The 18,599-nt window shown below is 37.1% G+C and overlaps 1 protein-coding gene across 1 annotated transcript in view; it reads left to right on the top strand.

Annotated features, from left to right (window-relative positions):
- The window catches only part of LRRC49 (leucine rich repeat containing 49), a 41,738-nt gene that overhangs the window by 5,014 nt on the left and 18,125 nt on the right, over window positions 1-18,599 (top strand). The window contains exons 6-9 of the mRNA XM_054272476.1: window positions 704-770; window positions 4,427-4,570; window positions 8,469-8,530; window positions 14,276-14,423. Of these exons, the coding sequence (XP_054128451.1) occupies window positions 704-770; window positions 4,427-4,570; window positions 8,469-8,530; window positions 14,276-14,423 (421 nt within the window). The remainder of the gene's footprint in view (window positions 1-703; window positions 771-4,426; window positions 4,571-8,468; window positions 8,531-14,275; window positions 14,424-18,599) is intronic.

The raw sequence follows: 18,599 nt of genomic DNA, 5'->3' as shown, positions 1-18,599 counted from the left end.
AGCCTGTGCTCAAAACTGCCAAGTTTCAATAGTGCCACATGTTACTAGAGCTAGGAGCTTTTGTATTAAAAATCTCACCTGTAGAAATCACTTTTGTTTATAGTGAAATGTTGGGGTTGTGGATACTACAATATTCAAGTGCTTTGAGAAATTCTTTTCTTTATCATAACCACCCTGGGTGCAGTTTACCTTAGAAGTGTGGTGTTGAGGTAGATAGGACTTGGCCCACTAGTGAGTAAGTGGTTACACATCAGACAGAGTTGTACTAACTTGTTTCAGCTTGGCCTGTGTGTGAGCTTTGATTACTCTCAAAGCTTGATACATGTATTTAATGTCATCAGCCAGTAGATGATGCTGTTGGGTGTGTAATAGCCTAGGTTTGGAATCTGACAAAACATGACAGGACAGAGAAGTTTTAAGACAATGAAATTTTTGACTTTGGTTTCCAGTGGAGCAAGCATTCCATCTTTTTCTTTTTCTAGGAGAGCCACATAAATTTTGCTGCTATTGAATTATTGACAGTCAGAAAGGAAGGTGATAGTCTTAAAGTCATATTCATTTATAAATTTTCTTTTCATGGTTCAAAATGTTGTATTTCTGTTACTTTTGTTAGGAAAAAAAGGCTTTATTTTGTATTAGCTGGAAAATGAAAGATTCTTTTAATCTAATATTAAAAATAATTGTCATAACTGAAATCTTGCAGAATAAAGAAGATCTCAAATCTGGAGAACCTAAAAAACCTTGATGTTTTAGATCTTCATGGAAATCAGGTATGGTAAAATAACTTGGTTGCTTATGTTTGTTGTGTAGTAATCCTGTATTTGCTGGGTCTTCTACCAAAGTATTGTTTCATGAAAGGGAACTGGTGGCAAGTATTGGAGCTCTTGAGGTCACCAGAAGTCAGTAAGTTAATAAAAGGTGCCATGGTGTTTATTTTGAATATTTGTACCCGTCTCTTGTACTTTGTTGTACTTGAGGCAGGTGACAGTGATTAAAATGCTGAGTTTGCCAAGTGTGATGGCACTCCTACCTACACAACAGTAACCTGCCACAAGCAGTTGTGGTGTAGTTCAAGTAACACACTCTTAGAACTGCTGTAAAATTTCTTGAATGATTGATTGCTGTTTCTACTGCTGGTGGTCTGACAAAACCAGATTCCCTACATACATGTAAAGGAGAAGAAAAAGACAAGTTAGCACTGTAGGGACTATAGGTCATACAATAAGTTTGTGGCTTCTTTAAATCCCATTAGATGAACAATGAGCAGTGGCAGTCTAGGACCAGGGGATAGCATTGCCCTTGGGGTCTTGGCCATGTCCAAATATATTCATTCACAAGTGCTTGCTTGAACAACACAATCCTTTTTGTATTGCTAGTGGAAATTTGAGGGGGGGTTATGTCTGATAAAAAACTTGCAGCCTAACGCTACAGCTTTGGTAGTCAGCAACTTTCCCAGCACAAATGAAGGAATCACCAATGAAGATGAAACACATCTTGCACAATTCTTACAAATGATGTAGATCTGACATTTTTTTCCAAGTTTCTATAAAACTATTTATGTTTTCATCATAAATGTAGATGTGAAGGGCACAAATGTTTGGAAATGGAGTTAGTTATTTCCTTTTTTGGTAGATTTAGTGTATTTTTAATGTCAAGACCAAATAAAGACTAAGAACTTCCATAAATAAATTATCTTTCTCTTCCTTTCTAGTTCAAAGATAAGCATGTTTTCCTGTTTAACTTCTTTTTTTTCCTGCCTTTGAGGAATTCAAAATTTAGAACACCAATCTGCCATCCCACAGTATTAGTTATTTTTGAAGGCTTAATGAAGAAATGAAGGGAAGAAATGCTGTGTTTGGGATACATCTTAGGGGACTAGTGCCTTGTTTTGAAGTTGTTGTTTCCTTATATAACACTGAATAAGGGAGCTCCTTTAACTATTTAAATTTGTGGGGTTTTTATTTTGGCAGTCTTCTAGTCAATCTTAAATTTTAACATAGACTATATGGCAAATTTCTGAAGCAGCAACATAATTGGCTTTGAGAACTTCAAAATGCAGTTTCTCATGTTCAAGAATGTAGGACTTTAAACAACAGATCAGAGAATTTGAGCCAGATTTATCTCAGTGGTGTTCAGCAAAAGGAAAATAATCATTGAGCATAATGATGTACAGTATCTCTTATATGTTACCAGTGATCCCAGGTGAACACTGAACAATTAAATCCTGTGCACAAGTTATAGGCAAGGTATTGGAAATACACTAGATTAACTGTTGTTAACACAGTAATATAGACACATAGAATTGTATCATTCAGGGACTCTACACGTGAATTTTATTCTAGAATGCTTTGAATATTAGATGTCACTGGAATAATTTCCTGTGTTCTGTATAACTCTGTGAATAATTTTTCTTTCCAGAAGTTCAAGCTGTAAGTAAAATTAGGCAACCTGATTTTTTTTTTTCATGCAGGAGCTTCTTTTCATTAATCTCAAATTTTTTTTAAAGATCCAACTTTAATTTGTGCAATTTAATTATTGATGGGTGATTATTTGGTGCATAACAACCTTTTGCTGAATTTTATTTCATAGTGAGGTATTCAAAGATAGAAGCAAATGAGAAAATAAATAGTGTTTTTGTTCAGTGTTTACAAGTAGACTTTGACTTGTGTCCGAATTTCTTTTTGTTATTATATAAATATTATTTGAAACATCCAAAAAGAAGTGATAATAGCTTGTATTGTTTCTTACCTAATAGCCCATATGAAAAGCTGGTGTACCCTCATGTGTGCATGCATAATTGAAACAGGCAATTCAGAAGAGTTAATCTTAAAGCTTAGCAAAGTGGTAAAGAGTATTTCTATATGTTGCTGATGAAATCATTATCTTTGCAATAGCAGTGAAATACCAGGATTAATATTCTAGACTGTGGCATTCTAGCTGGGCAGACATCAGCAGAGCTCTGTGCTCTTCATGCCAACTGTCTGCTCTTGGGGTTGCTTTTAAAAGTCTCTCTGTATAAATATCTTTTAAATGGGGCTATTTTCTGTTCCTCTTGCTGTAGTATTTTCGTATAGAATACACATAAATGGACAGTTTAATTAGCAATTGAATCAGAAGTTTAAGCACCTTGAATCAAAGGTTTAAGACGTTATGTAATTTTGGCCTTGCTATCTACTTTTGTATGCTTTTTAACTGAGAAATTATTGAGATATTTCTTATAGCAGCATATTCCAATCACAGACTTACATGTACACATATATGTGTATGGATATATGGAAATTACCAACAAAAAGGGGTGCTCTTAAACTGTTGAATTATGTCTCCCTTACCTCTCCTGTTCCAGGAGCTGCTGGACACTTTGTGCAGAGTGCCATGGCCACACCTGCACTGCTGTAAGGCAGCAGGAAGTTCCATGTCAGTGACTCCAGGCACTTTGTCCTGCTCTGCACCTTGGCACTGCTGTTCTCCTGGAGGAGGGATGGAGTGCCTGGGCGTGGGTGCTCAAGGGGCTCACAGTGGTGCAGAGATGCTATTTCTGACTGACAGGGAATGGTACATACTGGTAGCTCTTTGCACTGCCAAAACCTTGGGGCTGCTCAAGTATTTTCCACAGGAAAACCTGCTGGCTTCTTTCTGCCCCCCAGCATGGGTTTCACTGAGAGTCCCTTGCTGTCCCTCATGCAGGAGCTGTCTTTCTCCTGGGGTGCAAGTCAGGCATAAATTCTGCAGAGGTGCTGAGGACAGATCCACACTGCCATGAGAAATAATTATCTGGATAGAGAGCCTGGTGTGGATCACTGGGAAATACTAACAGCAAGAAACAAACCTATACTGAATCGGAGCAAAAATCCATGCCTCTGTAAAATACAATGGTATTTCTAGAAATAAAAACTAAAATTAAGAAGCATTAGCTATTACTGCTCTTTTTATGCCTTTTTTTTTTTTTGTCATTATCACCTAAGTCTTTAAAATAGGTTATTAAGTATAAAAACAAGCTGCCTGCTTACTGTAATTCTGTCTTTGTTAGGTCCCTCCCTTTTCTAATCCCAGGAAGATAAGTGAGTGTCTTTGCAGACAAATTAAGGCTCAATCATGAACAAAATTCCCCCATTTTGGCATACCACAGTACCATCAGTGTTGCTTGGTTTTGTGTCTTCAAGGTTGCTGCTACAGAATAGCACAGCTGAAATAACCTGGTTTCTGATGGAATAGAAGGAAGTATTGACTGGTTTTAGCTGCAGGATGGCAAGAAAAATGTGTGTGAATGCTTGTTCTGGATCTCTGAGTATCATGGTTTAGAGAAACACAGGCACACCATTGTATGAAGCTGATAGTTCATGTATACTTTTAGAAAACGTGTCACATATATACATATATTTTATATCCATATAAAACATAGTGTGCATGTTTATTGTGTCTCTGACAGATTGCTAAAATAGAAAACATTGGTCATTTAAGTGAACTGAGGGTTTTAAACCTTGCCAGAAACCTCCTCACTGTTGTAGAGAACCTGAATGGACTGGATTCACTCACAGAGCTCAACCTCCGTCACAATCAAGTCTCTGCTATAGTAAGGAGAAAAACTCTTGTCCTTCTCTTTTTTTTTTTCATTTCCTTTTATTTGTTTTTGGCAAAAAGAATGGTAACTGTAGCTTCTTTAAACCATATCAGTGTTTCAGATTTTTGACATCTCATGTTTCCTCATATTGTGTTGTTTATATTTATCTGCTGCAATACTTAATTGTACAACACAAAGGTGAAACCAACACGTTCATTTTAGTATTATTTTCTTTGAATGTGTTCAGGGAGACTGGACTTAGAGGACCTTCAAAGGTCCTTTGCAACCCAAACTATGCTGTGATTCCATGATGACTTGGAGTGTTTCAAATCTTGAAAGCACATGATATTCCTTGGGGATGGGGGAAGAGATTTTGTGGTTCTAACATGCAAATTTAGTTCCTCTTCTGCCATACAAGTTCAAGTTCTAGAAACAAATCATCTCACTTTCTGTAGGTTAGCTAAGCCATGAGGCCATGTTAAATTTCATCTTAAGAATGTTGCTGGGGCAAATGCAGAGAAAAAAAGGTATTGATTGTAAGAGCAGAGTTTTCCAATGGAAACTTTAACTCAGCATTTTAAGTTTCATACTCTAAAAATTAAGATTTTCACTTTGCAATTTGAATTGTAGTTCAGGTATGGCAAGTGGATTATTCAAGCAAGAGCTTTTTAAAATAAAACAGATTACTTAGATAGCTCCCTTTCTCTGGCCTGCATAATTCTTCTTGTTCCTGGTCCCCTGTTGTTGCTGAGCGTTTCTTTTCTTCAGTTTCTGCTGTTTGCCAAATAGGAATTGTTTTTACATCTTAAAAATGAGAAATTTCTGCTCATTGCTGACTCTGTCACTGTACTTTCCTGTGTCAGTGATGTTACCTAGAATTCTCTTTGCTTGTAGCTTCTGCCTTTTCAGTCCTCTCAGGTGCAACTTGTACTTTCTGCTTGCTTCCTGCTGTCCTAAGTGGAGAGTCAGCATGAAATTTAAATTAGTGACTTACAGACTTGGAGGCTGTGCTGCATCTCAATGCTTTCGTGTTTCCTGGCAGAGACAGTGTTTCAGAAGATGATGTTCTCTTCAGGGAAATATTTATTTTACTTGTTGGCTTGTGGGGGTTTTTAACTGTTGTTTTTGTTGGTATCTTTTTGGGTTTTTACTCTGATTAAATTCTAATGAAATACAGTTTTGTGAGTGTGGATTGTTTTATTTTTCATTGAATGTTATTTTTAGCAAGTATGGCACTAACTCTGTGTCTAGGTTTTGGACACATACTGTCTAAAACTCTAAGTAAATATGGCCAGTAAAATAAAATATTTTTTCATATGTTAATGATAGGTGTTATCTTTTTTTGTGTGTACAATAATGTGCATGTGTTTCTTATATTTGTTTGATTTATTTAAAATGAAAACTACATTCCTTTTGTATGGAAATTCAGATTCTGCTGCAACAGGAAATTACTAAAAATGCAGAAATATGGAAAGATAGATCTCATTCTATGGAAAGAATACCCAAGATAGTTTATTTCTGGAGCACTTGAGTAGCTGAGGGAGGGGGGTTATATTTTATTTAAGATGAACTTTAAGTTCATGTGGTTGACTGTGCAGGTGGAGGAGATATTTTAATCATGATGTTGTTATGCTTTAGCACTTAGCTGCAAAAGATTCACTCCTAAGCTCATGAAAAGAATTTGGTTACTGTGCTTTAGTTAATCACTTACTGTGACAATGCTTATTATGAATCAAGCTTTTTAAACTTGATTATTCCTTCAAATGAAAGAATCTAAACTCAATTTTAAAAATAAATTGCTGTTCTAAAATAATTTTTAAAATAATTCTGTTTTAAATAACTTTGCATTATTTTGGTGAACCTTCCTTATTTTTCACATACATCCCTTTGACCTGCCCTAAGTGTATTGTTCTTGTGTAGGAAAAATTATTATCTCATTTGTGAAACAAAAATAAGGTTCCACACTGAACTCTCTACCCATTGCAGTTTACTGTATTGTATAACTAAAGTTATCTAGCAGGGTTGTAACTGGTTTGAGAAATTAAATCTGCCATCATCCTTTACAATCCATTGGCCTTGGACTACCAGTTTAGGGACAGTTTTTGAGCTTTTCACTATAGACTGAAAATCCTTGAATCATAAGCAGTTATTTTTGTAAGAATGAACTGTAGTTGGTTCAAAGCTGCAGGATTTGCAGAGGCAGTCCTGGGGCTTGGTTTGTAGCAGAAGGATCTTACAGGACTGAAGTGCATTCAGAGAGGCTGACTTGTCAGGAGAGTAGCAAACAGAAATGATGACAGAGAGTCTCACATGGCATCAAAAGCACAGATCTATGCATCCCATGAGTTATGAAATATCTTCTTATTTTCCATCCAGTTGTGAGCTGGGGCCTCTGTTAGGAAGATTATCTATGTTTTTCTTTGAAAGATTGACCTGCTTGTTTAATTTGAGGTACTAAAAATTTAGAATTTTGGGTTTTGTCATTTGCAGCTTGATCATAAACTGGAAGGAGCACTAGTCAAGGTGTTCACCATTTCTTCAAGAAAGAACTCTTGCCCTCTGTCCACCTCACTATAAGACTTTGTATCAAAATTGAAGTAGCTGGAGGTTTTTGGGATTTTCCTGCTGCACCTATGAGATTTGAAACTTGTTTTACAAGACAGCAACACATCATGCTAGGAAATTTGTCTCGTGGGGTAATTTATTTGTGTTCCCCAGTGGTTAGTTGAAATCATTGCTGCTTAAGAGTTACAGTGCACAACCCTATAATGCCTGTCCTCACATGTGTGCCCACCCTTTTAGGCATGAACACCAAGTAGCCTTGGGGACAGAGGGGACACCCAAATGCACCTGTTGTGAACTCAGTCTTTCCATGGTCTGACCTGGGAGGACTCAGAACAGCTCTAGCCCAGGAGTTTTGCACCTGCAGACTTGATCCCTTAATCCCTTTGTTCTAACATGTCATCCTATCCAGTGGTGACTCTCAGCAGCTTTGCTGGCTTAAATTCAGTGTTTCATTAATAGGAGCTGCAGGCTTTGTTAGAGCTGCCTTTGTTTACCTCTTTGAAATTAACTGTTCTGGACTGCTATGTAGACATGTCAGAAATCTGATGAAGGGAGGAGGAGATCTAGGCTAAAATCAAGACGCTGAGCTCTGATGCTCCTTTCCCTTTCCCAGGGTTGTATCCTGTGGTTCCAAGTTGGAGTGTGGCCATTGTTAGGGATTCAGACTCAGAACTGAGGGGTTAGGTGTGAATGGCTTGTGAGTCCCTGCAGACTCTGTTGTCTGTCTGATATGGATGTATTTTTCATAAATGAAGTTTGATCTTCTAAATATTTGCTATTAAGAAACTTACTTCAAAGACATTTAGTGCAATAATAAATTTAGAGTTTCTTAGTCTGTAAACTCATACCTTCTTCTAAATGTTAATTGTGAAGGTTGTAAAGGTGACAGAGTCCTTCAGATCATTCTCTGACTGGAGAGTCACTGCTGTTCACAGTGCTAATTGCACTGCTGTATTGCTGTATTTTGCTGTATTGCACCTTAAAAACCTTATTTCAGCAAGCTTTTTTTTTTTTTTTTTTTTAAGCATGTTTATCCTGCAGCTTAAATGCTGAGAGAGCACCTTGGCTTATTTCCCAAAAGGCTGTTCAGAAAGCAGCAGCAGTATCCTCCTTTCCTTTAACACGATTTGCTTTGCAAGTGATGCAGCGTGTTCTGCAGAGTGGGATCTGCACTGAAACACTCCCTTGCAGTCTGCATTAGGGAGAGATGGAGCTGCACGTTCAACACAAATCAATGTTGCAGCAAGGTTACAGCATTTAGAAATGAAAGCATTTCATCAGGCCAAGTAAAGAGGCTCAAAAGCCATTTCCATCTGCTGAATTTATGCCTGTCTTTTCTTTCTAGAAAGATGTGGATACTTTGCCCTGTCTCCAGCGTCTCTTCCTCAGCTTCAACAATATTTCTAGGTAAGGGGAATAGTAGTTTGCTTCCTATCAGTAATTTGAAGTATCCTACAGGAGCTGTATTTCATGAAAATTTGAACTCAAACACTGTGAGTACAGATCCTTTTTTCCTCCCCTAACATAGATCAAAAATATCATGCCATTGTGTATTTTCTACTTTAAGTAAAAAAATTCTTGAAAGCCTTTGCATTTAAATGTAGTTATACTATGAGTATTCTACAAAGAAACATATTTTTAATTGATTATCATACTGTTTATAGTGGTCAAAATTAAAAGTGGATTTGTAAATAGGTTGTTTTGCTGTTAACCTAGTTGTCTGTTAAAGCAGCATGATGCAAGGTACAAGTTATATTTAACATTCCATCACTGTATTTCTGGAGTTATGCAAATTGCTGAGTCAGATTCTGCTTGCTATGGGTAAATTATTTCATGCCTGTATTTTACTTGTCCATGTATTAATAAAGTCTGAAAGGTATATTCATGATTCCCTTTCAGACCAGATGGCAGAAGCAAAATAGCTCAACTCACAAAGCTGGGCTTCTATAGTTTCAAGTAACTAAGAGCATTTTGTTATAAATAGACATGTTTGTCTTCTGTGCCTTTTCATATTAATGCATTTTTGAAGTCTGCCTTTATACTCATGCCAGTATTTGAGAAAAACCCTAAGTGCCTGCATTATCTTCACTTTGGTATGTCCTTTTTTTAATCCCTTGATCACCAACAGCTTTCTTTGTTTAGAATCAAATAATTAAATGTGGGGTAGGGGAAGATGCTTCACGTTCTAATTACTGGAAATGCCATGCTATTCTTGTGGTACCTGCTTTCTCTGTAGAATGTACTTAGTAGGAGCTTTTATTGTAGCAGCTACTCAAACATTTTAAATTCACCTGCACCTATGTGTCTTGCAGACAGCTCCAACCTACTTGTCTGTGTTTCTTAGGTTCTTAAAGTACAAATGCAGTACATCTTAAATACTCATGGCTGTTAAACACACAAAAACAATTCAGAGATGAACTGCAGGAGTCTTTCTTATGCTCTTCCCTTAGTTAATTTGCTAGTCTTTTTATTTTACATTTTAATTTGGTGTGGTGAAGAGAAGGGGTTAGCATTTTGCTGCTTTTGAATCATTTCCAGAATTGAGACTTGCCTTTGTTTCTGGCTTTCTAAAAAAAGTCTCAGGTTGGCAGGAGCAAGGAGGAGACTGCAGCAGCTTGGCTCCCTGGCTGTCAGGGAGCATCACTGCAGTCAGGGAAATTGCCCTGTCTTTTTATGGACTTGGTGCCTTTTGTTGTAGCTTTCTGGCTTCTTTCACATATTGTTTTATGCAAATGCATGTTATTTTTACAGTGCTCAAAGAAAGAAAAATGTTTGGAATTTTCTGTGAGGTTTTGACAGATATCTCAAAGTTTGTGATCAGTAGCTTGCTTCTTGGTACTATATTAAAAATTCTGTCATTTATCCATGGGGGCTTTAGTTGGTCTATTGCTTAGGTTTCTCATAAACTACAAATACTTATCTAGAACATATATGGAAATAAATAATTTAGTTTGAGTTTGCAGCTGGAATAGGTATCAAAAAATCTTAATGTTAAACAAAAGATATTGCTGTTCTATAAACTTTGATTATGCATATCGGTAGATAGGTGGATGGATATCTTTAACTCTCTATTTACCAGTCATTATTTTAAACCACACAAATGAAAAACTTCTTTTAATCACATTCAGCTTGGAGTTTTTTTAAATAATAAGCTTTTACTACATATAGCAGTTCTGAAGGCTAAAACCCTCTGTAATTCCTTATTCAGGGTTATATAGTAGATATGTTTTCTACCAGGGAAGTTATTAAATACTATATATTTAAGTATATTCTTGACCATCTGTGATCTGATGCTTGGGTTGATACTCTTTGAACTGACTGAGGAAGTTCTTTGCAACCAACCAGTGAACTGCTGTGCTCTCTCTGACCATTCCTACACCCTTTTAAATGGTTTTGTATGCTTTTGAGTCACTTACCCCATTTACTCTGGGCCATAGAGTAATTTGAAAAATTATTTTTCCTAAAAACTACTCTGTCTATACAACTGAATTTTGTTTGACAAGCAAATTGGTGCACAAATACTCTTAATTAATTTATCTGTAGGTGCATTAAAAAAACCCCTGCAAATTAAAACAAACAACAAAATTGCCAGAACTTGAATATATTTGTTACCATTGCATTGCAATACTTCATTAATGTTCATTTTTTTAAATAGCATTTCTGAAGCAATGCTTCCATGGAAGGATTTTCTTGTTTCTACTTTTGTGTCAGTGAAAATATTTGAGTCTTAAATTGACACATGCTGACATATTGAATTAATATTTCAGTAGAAGACTCAGGAATGCCATTAGAAATTGTCACTATTTTAGGCATGAGGAAATACCACGGGTTTAATCACTATGTTCTTTTTACCTCATACTTCAGAGAAGGGCTCAGGATGCTGCTGCTTCTCTGCAGAACTTTTAGTAAAAATGGATATATTACCAAGATAATGTAAGCTAAAACTGAACTTGGTGCTGTCAGGAAACAAAGGAAGTCCTGTTTTTGGCTTCAGCCCAAACAATCTTAGTTACACTCTGAAGATGTTTATACCTGATGGCTGAATGCAATATCTATATATAGAACTGGTTATAGAGAAATGGGAGAAATTCCATTTTTAAATTGTCATGTGGCACAGGGAAGAGATTGCAGTAACATTTGCAGGCAAGATTTGCCACAGAAAGAAGGTTATTGCTCATGTTTGAACATGTGAAACCAGGAAAGACCATTTTTTAATCTTGGAAGCATAATACATATTTTCAGTGTTACACTGCTGTCCAGGTCAGCATTATGTTGGCTTTTTCATTTAATCTAGGCATATGGAATGAGTTGGATACAAGCTCATGTAATTTTGGTTCTTCATTTTGTTGCTGAATTGGAAACCTGAGAGAAGCAATGTTCTTAACCTAATAAAAAAAAGAAAGTAGCTTTTTACTCAGCAAGATGAAAATTTATAAATGCATTGTTAAATGCTTGAACAACAGCAGGTAAAGGGGAATGAAAGGTTGATGGTAGTTACATCTGCTCTCATAGGTAGTTCAGTAGTTAGAGACATGGAAAAACACAAGTTTTCTTCTTTGGGTATTTTTGAACACAGAGTTCCCTCTCAGGTGTTCTTTCATAGTAAGTATGTTGCCTTCCTTCTCTGTTCCAGAGCTGTTCCCCTTTGTGCAATGTGCTTTTAAAAGTTGATGCAAATGCGTAGAGAAGGAGCAATTGTCTCCCTAAAAAGCAGATTTAAACAAAAGATAAATATTCCTGTGTCCTGTGCATGTGTTTCACTGGTGCAGGCTGAGCTCCAGAGTGCTGTGCTGTTAGGTAATTGCTGCATTCTGATGTGAGAAATGGGTTTGAGTCCCTTTGGCAGAGGGGAGAGCTGGATGCAGGACTTGGAGCATCAACAAAGATGGAAAACTGATCTATTCTCAAAAGATTTCCAGAAAACACTTTGTGATAATTTAGCCCAAATTTGTGACTTATATCTGTGTTGCTGAAATGACAATTTTAGCAAAGATAATTTATGTAAGAAGAGGAACAGGAATGAGAGGTGGTTGTGTCCTGCAGGAGGAGATGTTTTGTAAAGAGAATCAGACATTCCATGGAGAAGATTGGCTGAGGCAGTGTGACACAGCACCATCCAGAGCTGCTCTGTGTTTCCTGAGCAGGTTCAAGGCTCCTTTGTGGGGAACAGAGGCTGGAGACAGAGCCTTGGGATGTGGCCTCTGGTTTCTGTCAGGTGCTCACCACGGGGCTCTGTCCCAGCAGTCTGCAGGCTGGGAAGCAGCAGAAGCTTGGTTGTAAATTGTGCAATCTGTTTGGGAATGCAGCGCATTAAAGCTTTAATTAGTTTAGGATTAGGATACAGTGTGACAAGTACAGTATATGAACTTTTCTGTATGGAATTTCTAAAGCTCAGGGGTTTTGTATGCATATAAAAGATGTGAAAACAGTTTTTTGCGCTATTGTTTCTTTCTAAAACTGATCTGCTAATAGGGCAGCTAAAAGCAGGATAAAGCAAGCACATCTGTTTTTAGGTCCAGAGTGAATGTTCTGGCATGCTGAAGCAGTGAGAATTTCAAAGCACAGCAGTATGTGTAAGTGGAAGGTCTTGAGAACACACTAGCAAGCTTTCAACTTTTCTGTCGTTTCCTGAAGAAATTTGTTTTATTAAAAATCTGTAAATCAGATGTAATGAAAGAAGTACTGTTTGGTTAAATGTTTAGTAGTAAGTACTCAGAATAAATATATTTAATGCTTTTAAATATACTTTGAAATAATTTTGAAGACCAAAGATTTTCATATTTTTCAAGCAAAATGTGTTCTAGCTCAATGGAAATTCAGACTGTGGGGTATTTTGTTCTAACATGTTTCAGTTTGCTTTACTAACTTGTGTGTCATTTGGGAAAACTATCTTTTATCTTTAGGGCATATTGAGTAGATATTTTTTGTAATATGTCAGACTGATCTTCCAAAAATGTGCTTCCATAAGCTGTTCTCTGGAAAGGAAGCAGGATCATAAAAAGAAACAGACAATAATAATCAACCTTTAAATACATGTACAAAACAACCAGTTCTTCAGATGTCTTAAGAATTTCCACTGTCTGTCACAATCTACCCACAGTTAATTTTCCATGGGTTTTTGGGTTGTTTTCATGCATTAAGCACAAAGGCAGTAACATCTTCCACTTTTCTGCCCTTTGAGTGTACAGTGCAGGAGCTCCTTGCATCTGCACCAATTGCACCAGAACAGTTATTGTAGTTTATTCAGTGACAGTCTCTGATATGAACATCTGCACTGCATATGTTTTCTGATCACTCAGCTCAGGGCATACTTAGGGTCTGACTTGACTTAAGGCAGACTTGGCCTTGGAAGGCCAAAGGACATTAGGATGCTGCAGTGTCATACATACCATACTGAACATTTATGTAATAAATAAGACTCCCTAACATTGTAAACATGTTAGGGAGTCTTATTTATTACCATAGATGTTCAGCTTTTTTATTAAAATCCAGTCAAATAGTTCTCTGATGTTTAAAAGTACTAAATATCTGAGCTGCTTTCTTTTCACATTTCATTTTCAATGAAAGGACCACTACAGAGGTTATACATCTCTAAATGCATTTTACACAGGTCAGTTATTTTTGACAGGTAACCAAATCTGATATGTTCTGAGAAGCCAGCTGGTTAGAGTTTGTAGTCTGAATTCAAACTAATGGACTAATCTGTTTTGAAGATTATGATGCTTTTGTAGTTGTTTTACTTCCAATATTAATGATGATTCAAACACCTAGGGTCATTCTCTGATATTTGTGGTTGGCTTTCTCTCCTTTTACTTTCCAGGTTTTTCATGCTGCCCTTGATGGCAAATACATCTATTATATTTCTGAATATGGATTTATATGTATCATATTTTAGCAGGGGTTTTGATTTAAATACTCCTATAGTTCTCCTTATTCTGGATCTCTTTTTACCTGTATGTGAAGGGAATAAAAAGTTTGCCAATAGCAGCTGCTGGTATTTCAGAGCACTTGTATTTGTCATATGCAGTATTGATAGGTGGAAGTGTTTCAGTGCAGTTAAATATTTATGTTCTGTCCTTAAGAGATAAAATCTTCCACCTCAAAATTATTCCTACTCCATGACATTAAAACTTTAAACTCTTTTGGTTACAGTTTTGAGGATATTCTGTGCCTTGCTGATTCCTCATCCTTGTCAGATATCACCCTTGATGGCAATCCAATAGCTCAGGAGACATGGTACAAACACACTGTTCTCCATCATATGATGCAGCTCCGACAGCTAGATATGAAGAGAATCACAGTAAGAAATTTCTGTTTTCATCAAATTTAATAGATACTTCAAATCAGAAGTAAAATGCAGGGATTTCTGTGTGTATGTGTATATTAAAAATACAAACTTTTTTTTCTTAATTTAGTATGGAATTGAATGGTGAATAGACATTACAGTATTTAAAACTCTAACCCTTTTCTTTAGTTCAGTATAAAGTAAGGGTTTGCATTTTTACTTCATTTAACATGTTTATTTTGAAGTGGTTCAACTCCATCAGCAAATGCTGTGTTCAGCTGCCATGTGACATGAGAGAGCCTGCAAAGCTTTTGGTTAGAATTTTCCTAACAGTCTTTGCTGATTTGTTGTATAGCTGAGAAGGGACAGCACATTTCTTCCAAAGTAGTGGTCTGTTTGCCCTAAAACTGCTGTAATTGGTATCCTTTATTTAAGAATTTAATTGGTTTCTTTAATCAGCCTCCCTAGGGAGATCTGGTGATCACATAGGTTGTGTGTCTGTCTGTATTTCTCTCTTCCTAACCTACTCTCCCTGATAATTTCTGTTTCTGCTGCTCAAGTTCAAGTAACCTTGATAAGGGAGAGAGGACTCAGTCTCCTACAGGCTTCTTGAAAATCCACTGCAGGGGATGAAGGACAATCACCAGGGTCTTACCATAATGCCACCTATTTTGTCTTTTAATATAGGATATAAATTCTTTTAATATAGAATACAAATTCTTCTGTGCCTACTCAAAAGTGATGTATAAGCATTTCTTACTAGAGAAATCTGTCCAGCAGCAAGCAACAGTGATACAGTGGTAACTTTTTGGACCAGGTGCTGACACATACACCTTCTTTTAAATGCTCATTTGCTTTGTACAAAGGCTGTACTGCATTGTGAGCTGCAGCTGATGCTTTTTCATAGAGCCAGTTAGGCTGACAAATGTAATGTGTGTGGAAAACATTACTGTTAAAAAGAAAGTGCTTTGGGACATGAGAGTTCTGCTTCCATCATTGAAAATACTAAATACTTGTTTGTTCACAGATATTCTAGGCTTCAGGGGGGTTTGTATTTTATACTGACTTTAATAATAACTTTTATTATGACTTTAAACTGACTTAATAATTGTTAATCACTTTGCTTTTAAAAAGTTGTTTTATCAGTATTATTTCAGAAACTTGAGTTGCATAAAGAAAATATCTCTCCATCTCCCCATTTTAACCCTTGTCAAGAGGGGATGGATCCTGGTGGAAATATCAGTGATAGAGAAAATTGTAGAAAGAGCTCAAACTCCTTTTAGACTCTAGGAGATCTGTATGGGGGGAAAGTTGTCAGAAATTCACAACCATGGGAAGAACATAATCTGGGTTTGCACCTTGTTAAACATCAGAGAATCAACCACAAAGACACAAAGCCATAGAAAACCAGGCTTCACCAGTTGTGCTGCTCATAAACCTACTTGTAAAAATAATGTGTTTTACTCTTTATTTGCCTTCTGGTTTTTGAGCCTTTTAGCATTTTTCTTCACGTAGAGGGTGCCATATATTTTCTCCAATAAAACTGCTACCCAGATAATCGTGTGACTTAAGAAACTGGGATTTAAAGAAAAATAACAAGTATCATGGGATCTGTGGTAAAATTAAAGAGCTGGCAATCCCAAATCCAGCTATTCTGCCTAGCACTGCAATATCTTGTTGCTGTCAGCTCTAAGGTTAGATCTAACCTGGTGGGGTTAGATCTTGCAGTGTTGAGCATGGGACTTGCACTCTTGATTAGTGTAAAAAATAATTACATTTATTTTTTACATACATCTAATTACATTTATAGGATCATTTCCTCATCAGCCTGAAGAACATTTAGGCATTTTGAACTTTAGCATGGCTTTGTCTTGTAAAAAACTAAGAGTTGGATGACTGTTGGGTTTTATTCTGACTAGGAATATTCACTAACTTGTTCAGAAGTTTTCTGCTTAAGAACTGAATTTTGCACAATTATTTGTTCTGATTTTAACTTTTCTTTTACTGAAGGATATTGTCACAAGTTTTTATGAGACTTGGAAGCTTCATTCATGTTTGGTTTCAAGAAGGTACACACTTTGGTGCCAGGCTTTTTCCACAGGATTCCCTGGAGAAAGGAGCCCTAGTGCAAAATGACAACTCTCTCTGCCCGAGGGCACTATTCAGAAACACAGAGGTGCCATGAAAACCAAAGACACTGTACTTGGAATAAAACATTTGTGCACTGTAATTATTTTTAGGTTGGGGTAGATTGTCTTTAGACAAGGGATTGTGTTGAATTATGACAACTCTTAAACCCTGACATGTGTGGAAGCTGATGTTTTCTTAGGCCACCTCATTCCTAAGCCCGTTTTGAATGTAAGATTGAAGCTCTTGAAGCACTGAAGCACAGACCCAGTTGTGATAAAATCAGTGAGATTAAGCACCTGTAATGCTCTTCACTTGTTCATTGTCCACACAAGATGATTTTCAGCTGGAAACCCAACCACTTGGTGTTGTGCACCTGAAACATCAGCTCAATGGAAATCTTTGCTTTCTTGAACCTTTGGTAGCTCAGTCTAAAGGCCTAAAGACCGGGCAGGAGGCTGAATTATTGTAGCTGGATGGACTCCTGTGTTCACTTGTGTGCCTGTCTGTAACTCACAGTTACACCTTCACCTCACCTTAGCTGCATGGTTATGGGACTGGATGAATGGAATGGGCTTCTGCAGAGCCCCACAGTCAGAGCAGGCTCAGGTTGCATTTGTGATTATTTATCTTGGTTAACCTGCCATAATGGTTGTTTTTCTGGGCTCTGAAGATTTTTCACCCTGCTTTGTATGTTGAACTTTTTGAAAAGGGGGCCTGCCCAGTGGTGCTTGCAGTTTGATTGGGACCTATTTCTCTTTTCCCACTCTTTGGTAATAGTAGGAAGAGATTGTCTGCAGATATGTAATAAAGTATTTAAATATGATTGAATATTTAAATACTTTATTTAAGTGTACATATTCCTTACTAAGGAGTTTGGTAAGGAATATGTACACTTTATTAAGTGTACATATTCCTTACTAAGGAGTTACATAACCAGGAACATTTGCTATCCATCACTTCCAACAGACTTTCTCACGAGAATTTGCTAAGTGTGTATATATTCCTATATGTGTGTGTAAATATGATATATAATGCAAATTTTTTTAAATGTTGCCAGATTGAAACACAAGCTGTGTCTTCTTAGAAGTAAAGCTTTGAATTTTTCATTGAGGTTTTATACGTTTTAGAAGCTTAAAATAAGAGAGCTGTGTTTGGTTTTGATTATTTGCTTAGACATTTCATTGCTGATCAGGGAGTAGGTTCTACTGCTCTATCCAGAATAGATTTCATGACTGTATTCCATCACTACCATAAAGTGTTCTGAGGTCTTGGGATCTTTTGGGTTGCTGTGACCCCGAGAATGTTAAAAGTCTCTTTTCCCAGCCCAGGCACTTGAAGAATGAGTTGGAGCTCTTCATTTCTCAGTCTCAAGGTTGTTTATTGTATGTTATCTATAAAATTCTTTCTCCTGCCCTGCTGAGGTCCATCCAGCAGGACAGTTCCAGGCACCCTGCCTGCCCCCAGGGCAGTTTTATGTCTTTATACTAAAAACTACATATACAATGTTTACAATTACTTTCTATACCCATCACCTATGTTAGACAGTGAACTTCTACTCTAAACCAGTCTGTAAGTGCCAACATCACAGCAGAAGATGGAGGCCAAGAATAAGGAGAAAGGCTGGACACACCCAGTTCCCTCCATCTTGCCTCCTGAACCTCCTTACCAAAACCCCTAAAATCTACTTTTCCACCCCATGATAACTTCACTATTATTCTACCTAAACTGTTGTGGCTTGCTGATCTTCATCTAAGGTTGCTAATTTGCTCCATGGGTCATAATCAAACCCACAGGTGTTTCGGTCTCTGTGCCAGGGTCTCTGAGCCCCCTGGCAGGAGTCCTGGCCATCCTGGACAGCCAGAGGGATGTTCTGGGTTCCCACACTGAAGGGTTTATTTTAGGGAGGGATCCCTAACTGTTTTTTTTTTCTTTCCACGGGGAAATAAGACTCTTAAGTGTGACTTAAATCATGTCACTGAAGAATAGCAATGCGGTGGGGAGGAGGAACGCGTGTATCCGCTGCGGTCCGTGCGGATCCTCTCCGGTTCCCCGGGATTGCCT

This window comes from Melozone crissalis, unplaced genomic scaffold, assembly GCF_028551555.1.
Source record: "Melozone crissalis strain CALT ecotype California unplaced genomic scaffold, PUWL_Pcris_2 ptg000014l_1, whole genome shotgun sequence".
Classification (NCBI taxonomy): domain Eukaryota; kingdom Metazoa; phylum Chordata; class Aves; order Passeriformes; family Passerellidae; genus Melozone; species Melozone crissalis.
The sequence above is the reverse complement of the archived record's forward strand: the minus strand, read 5'-3'. Positions and strand labels throughout refer to the sequence as shown.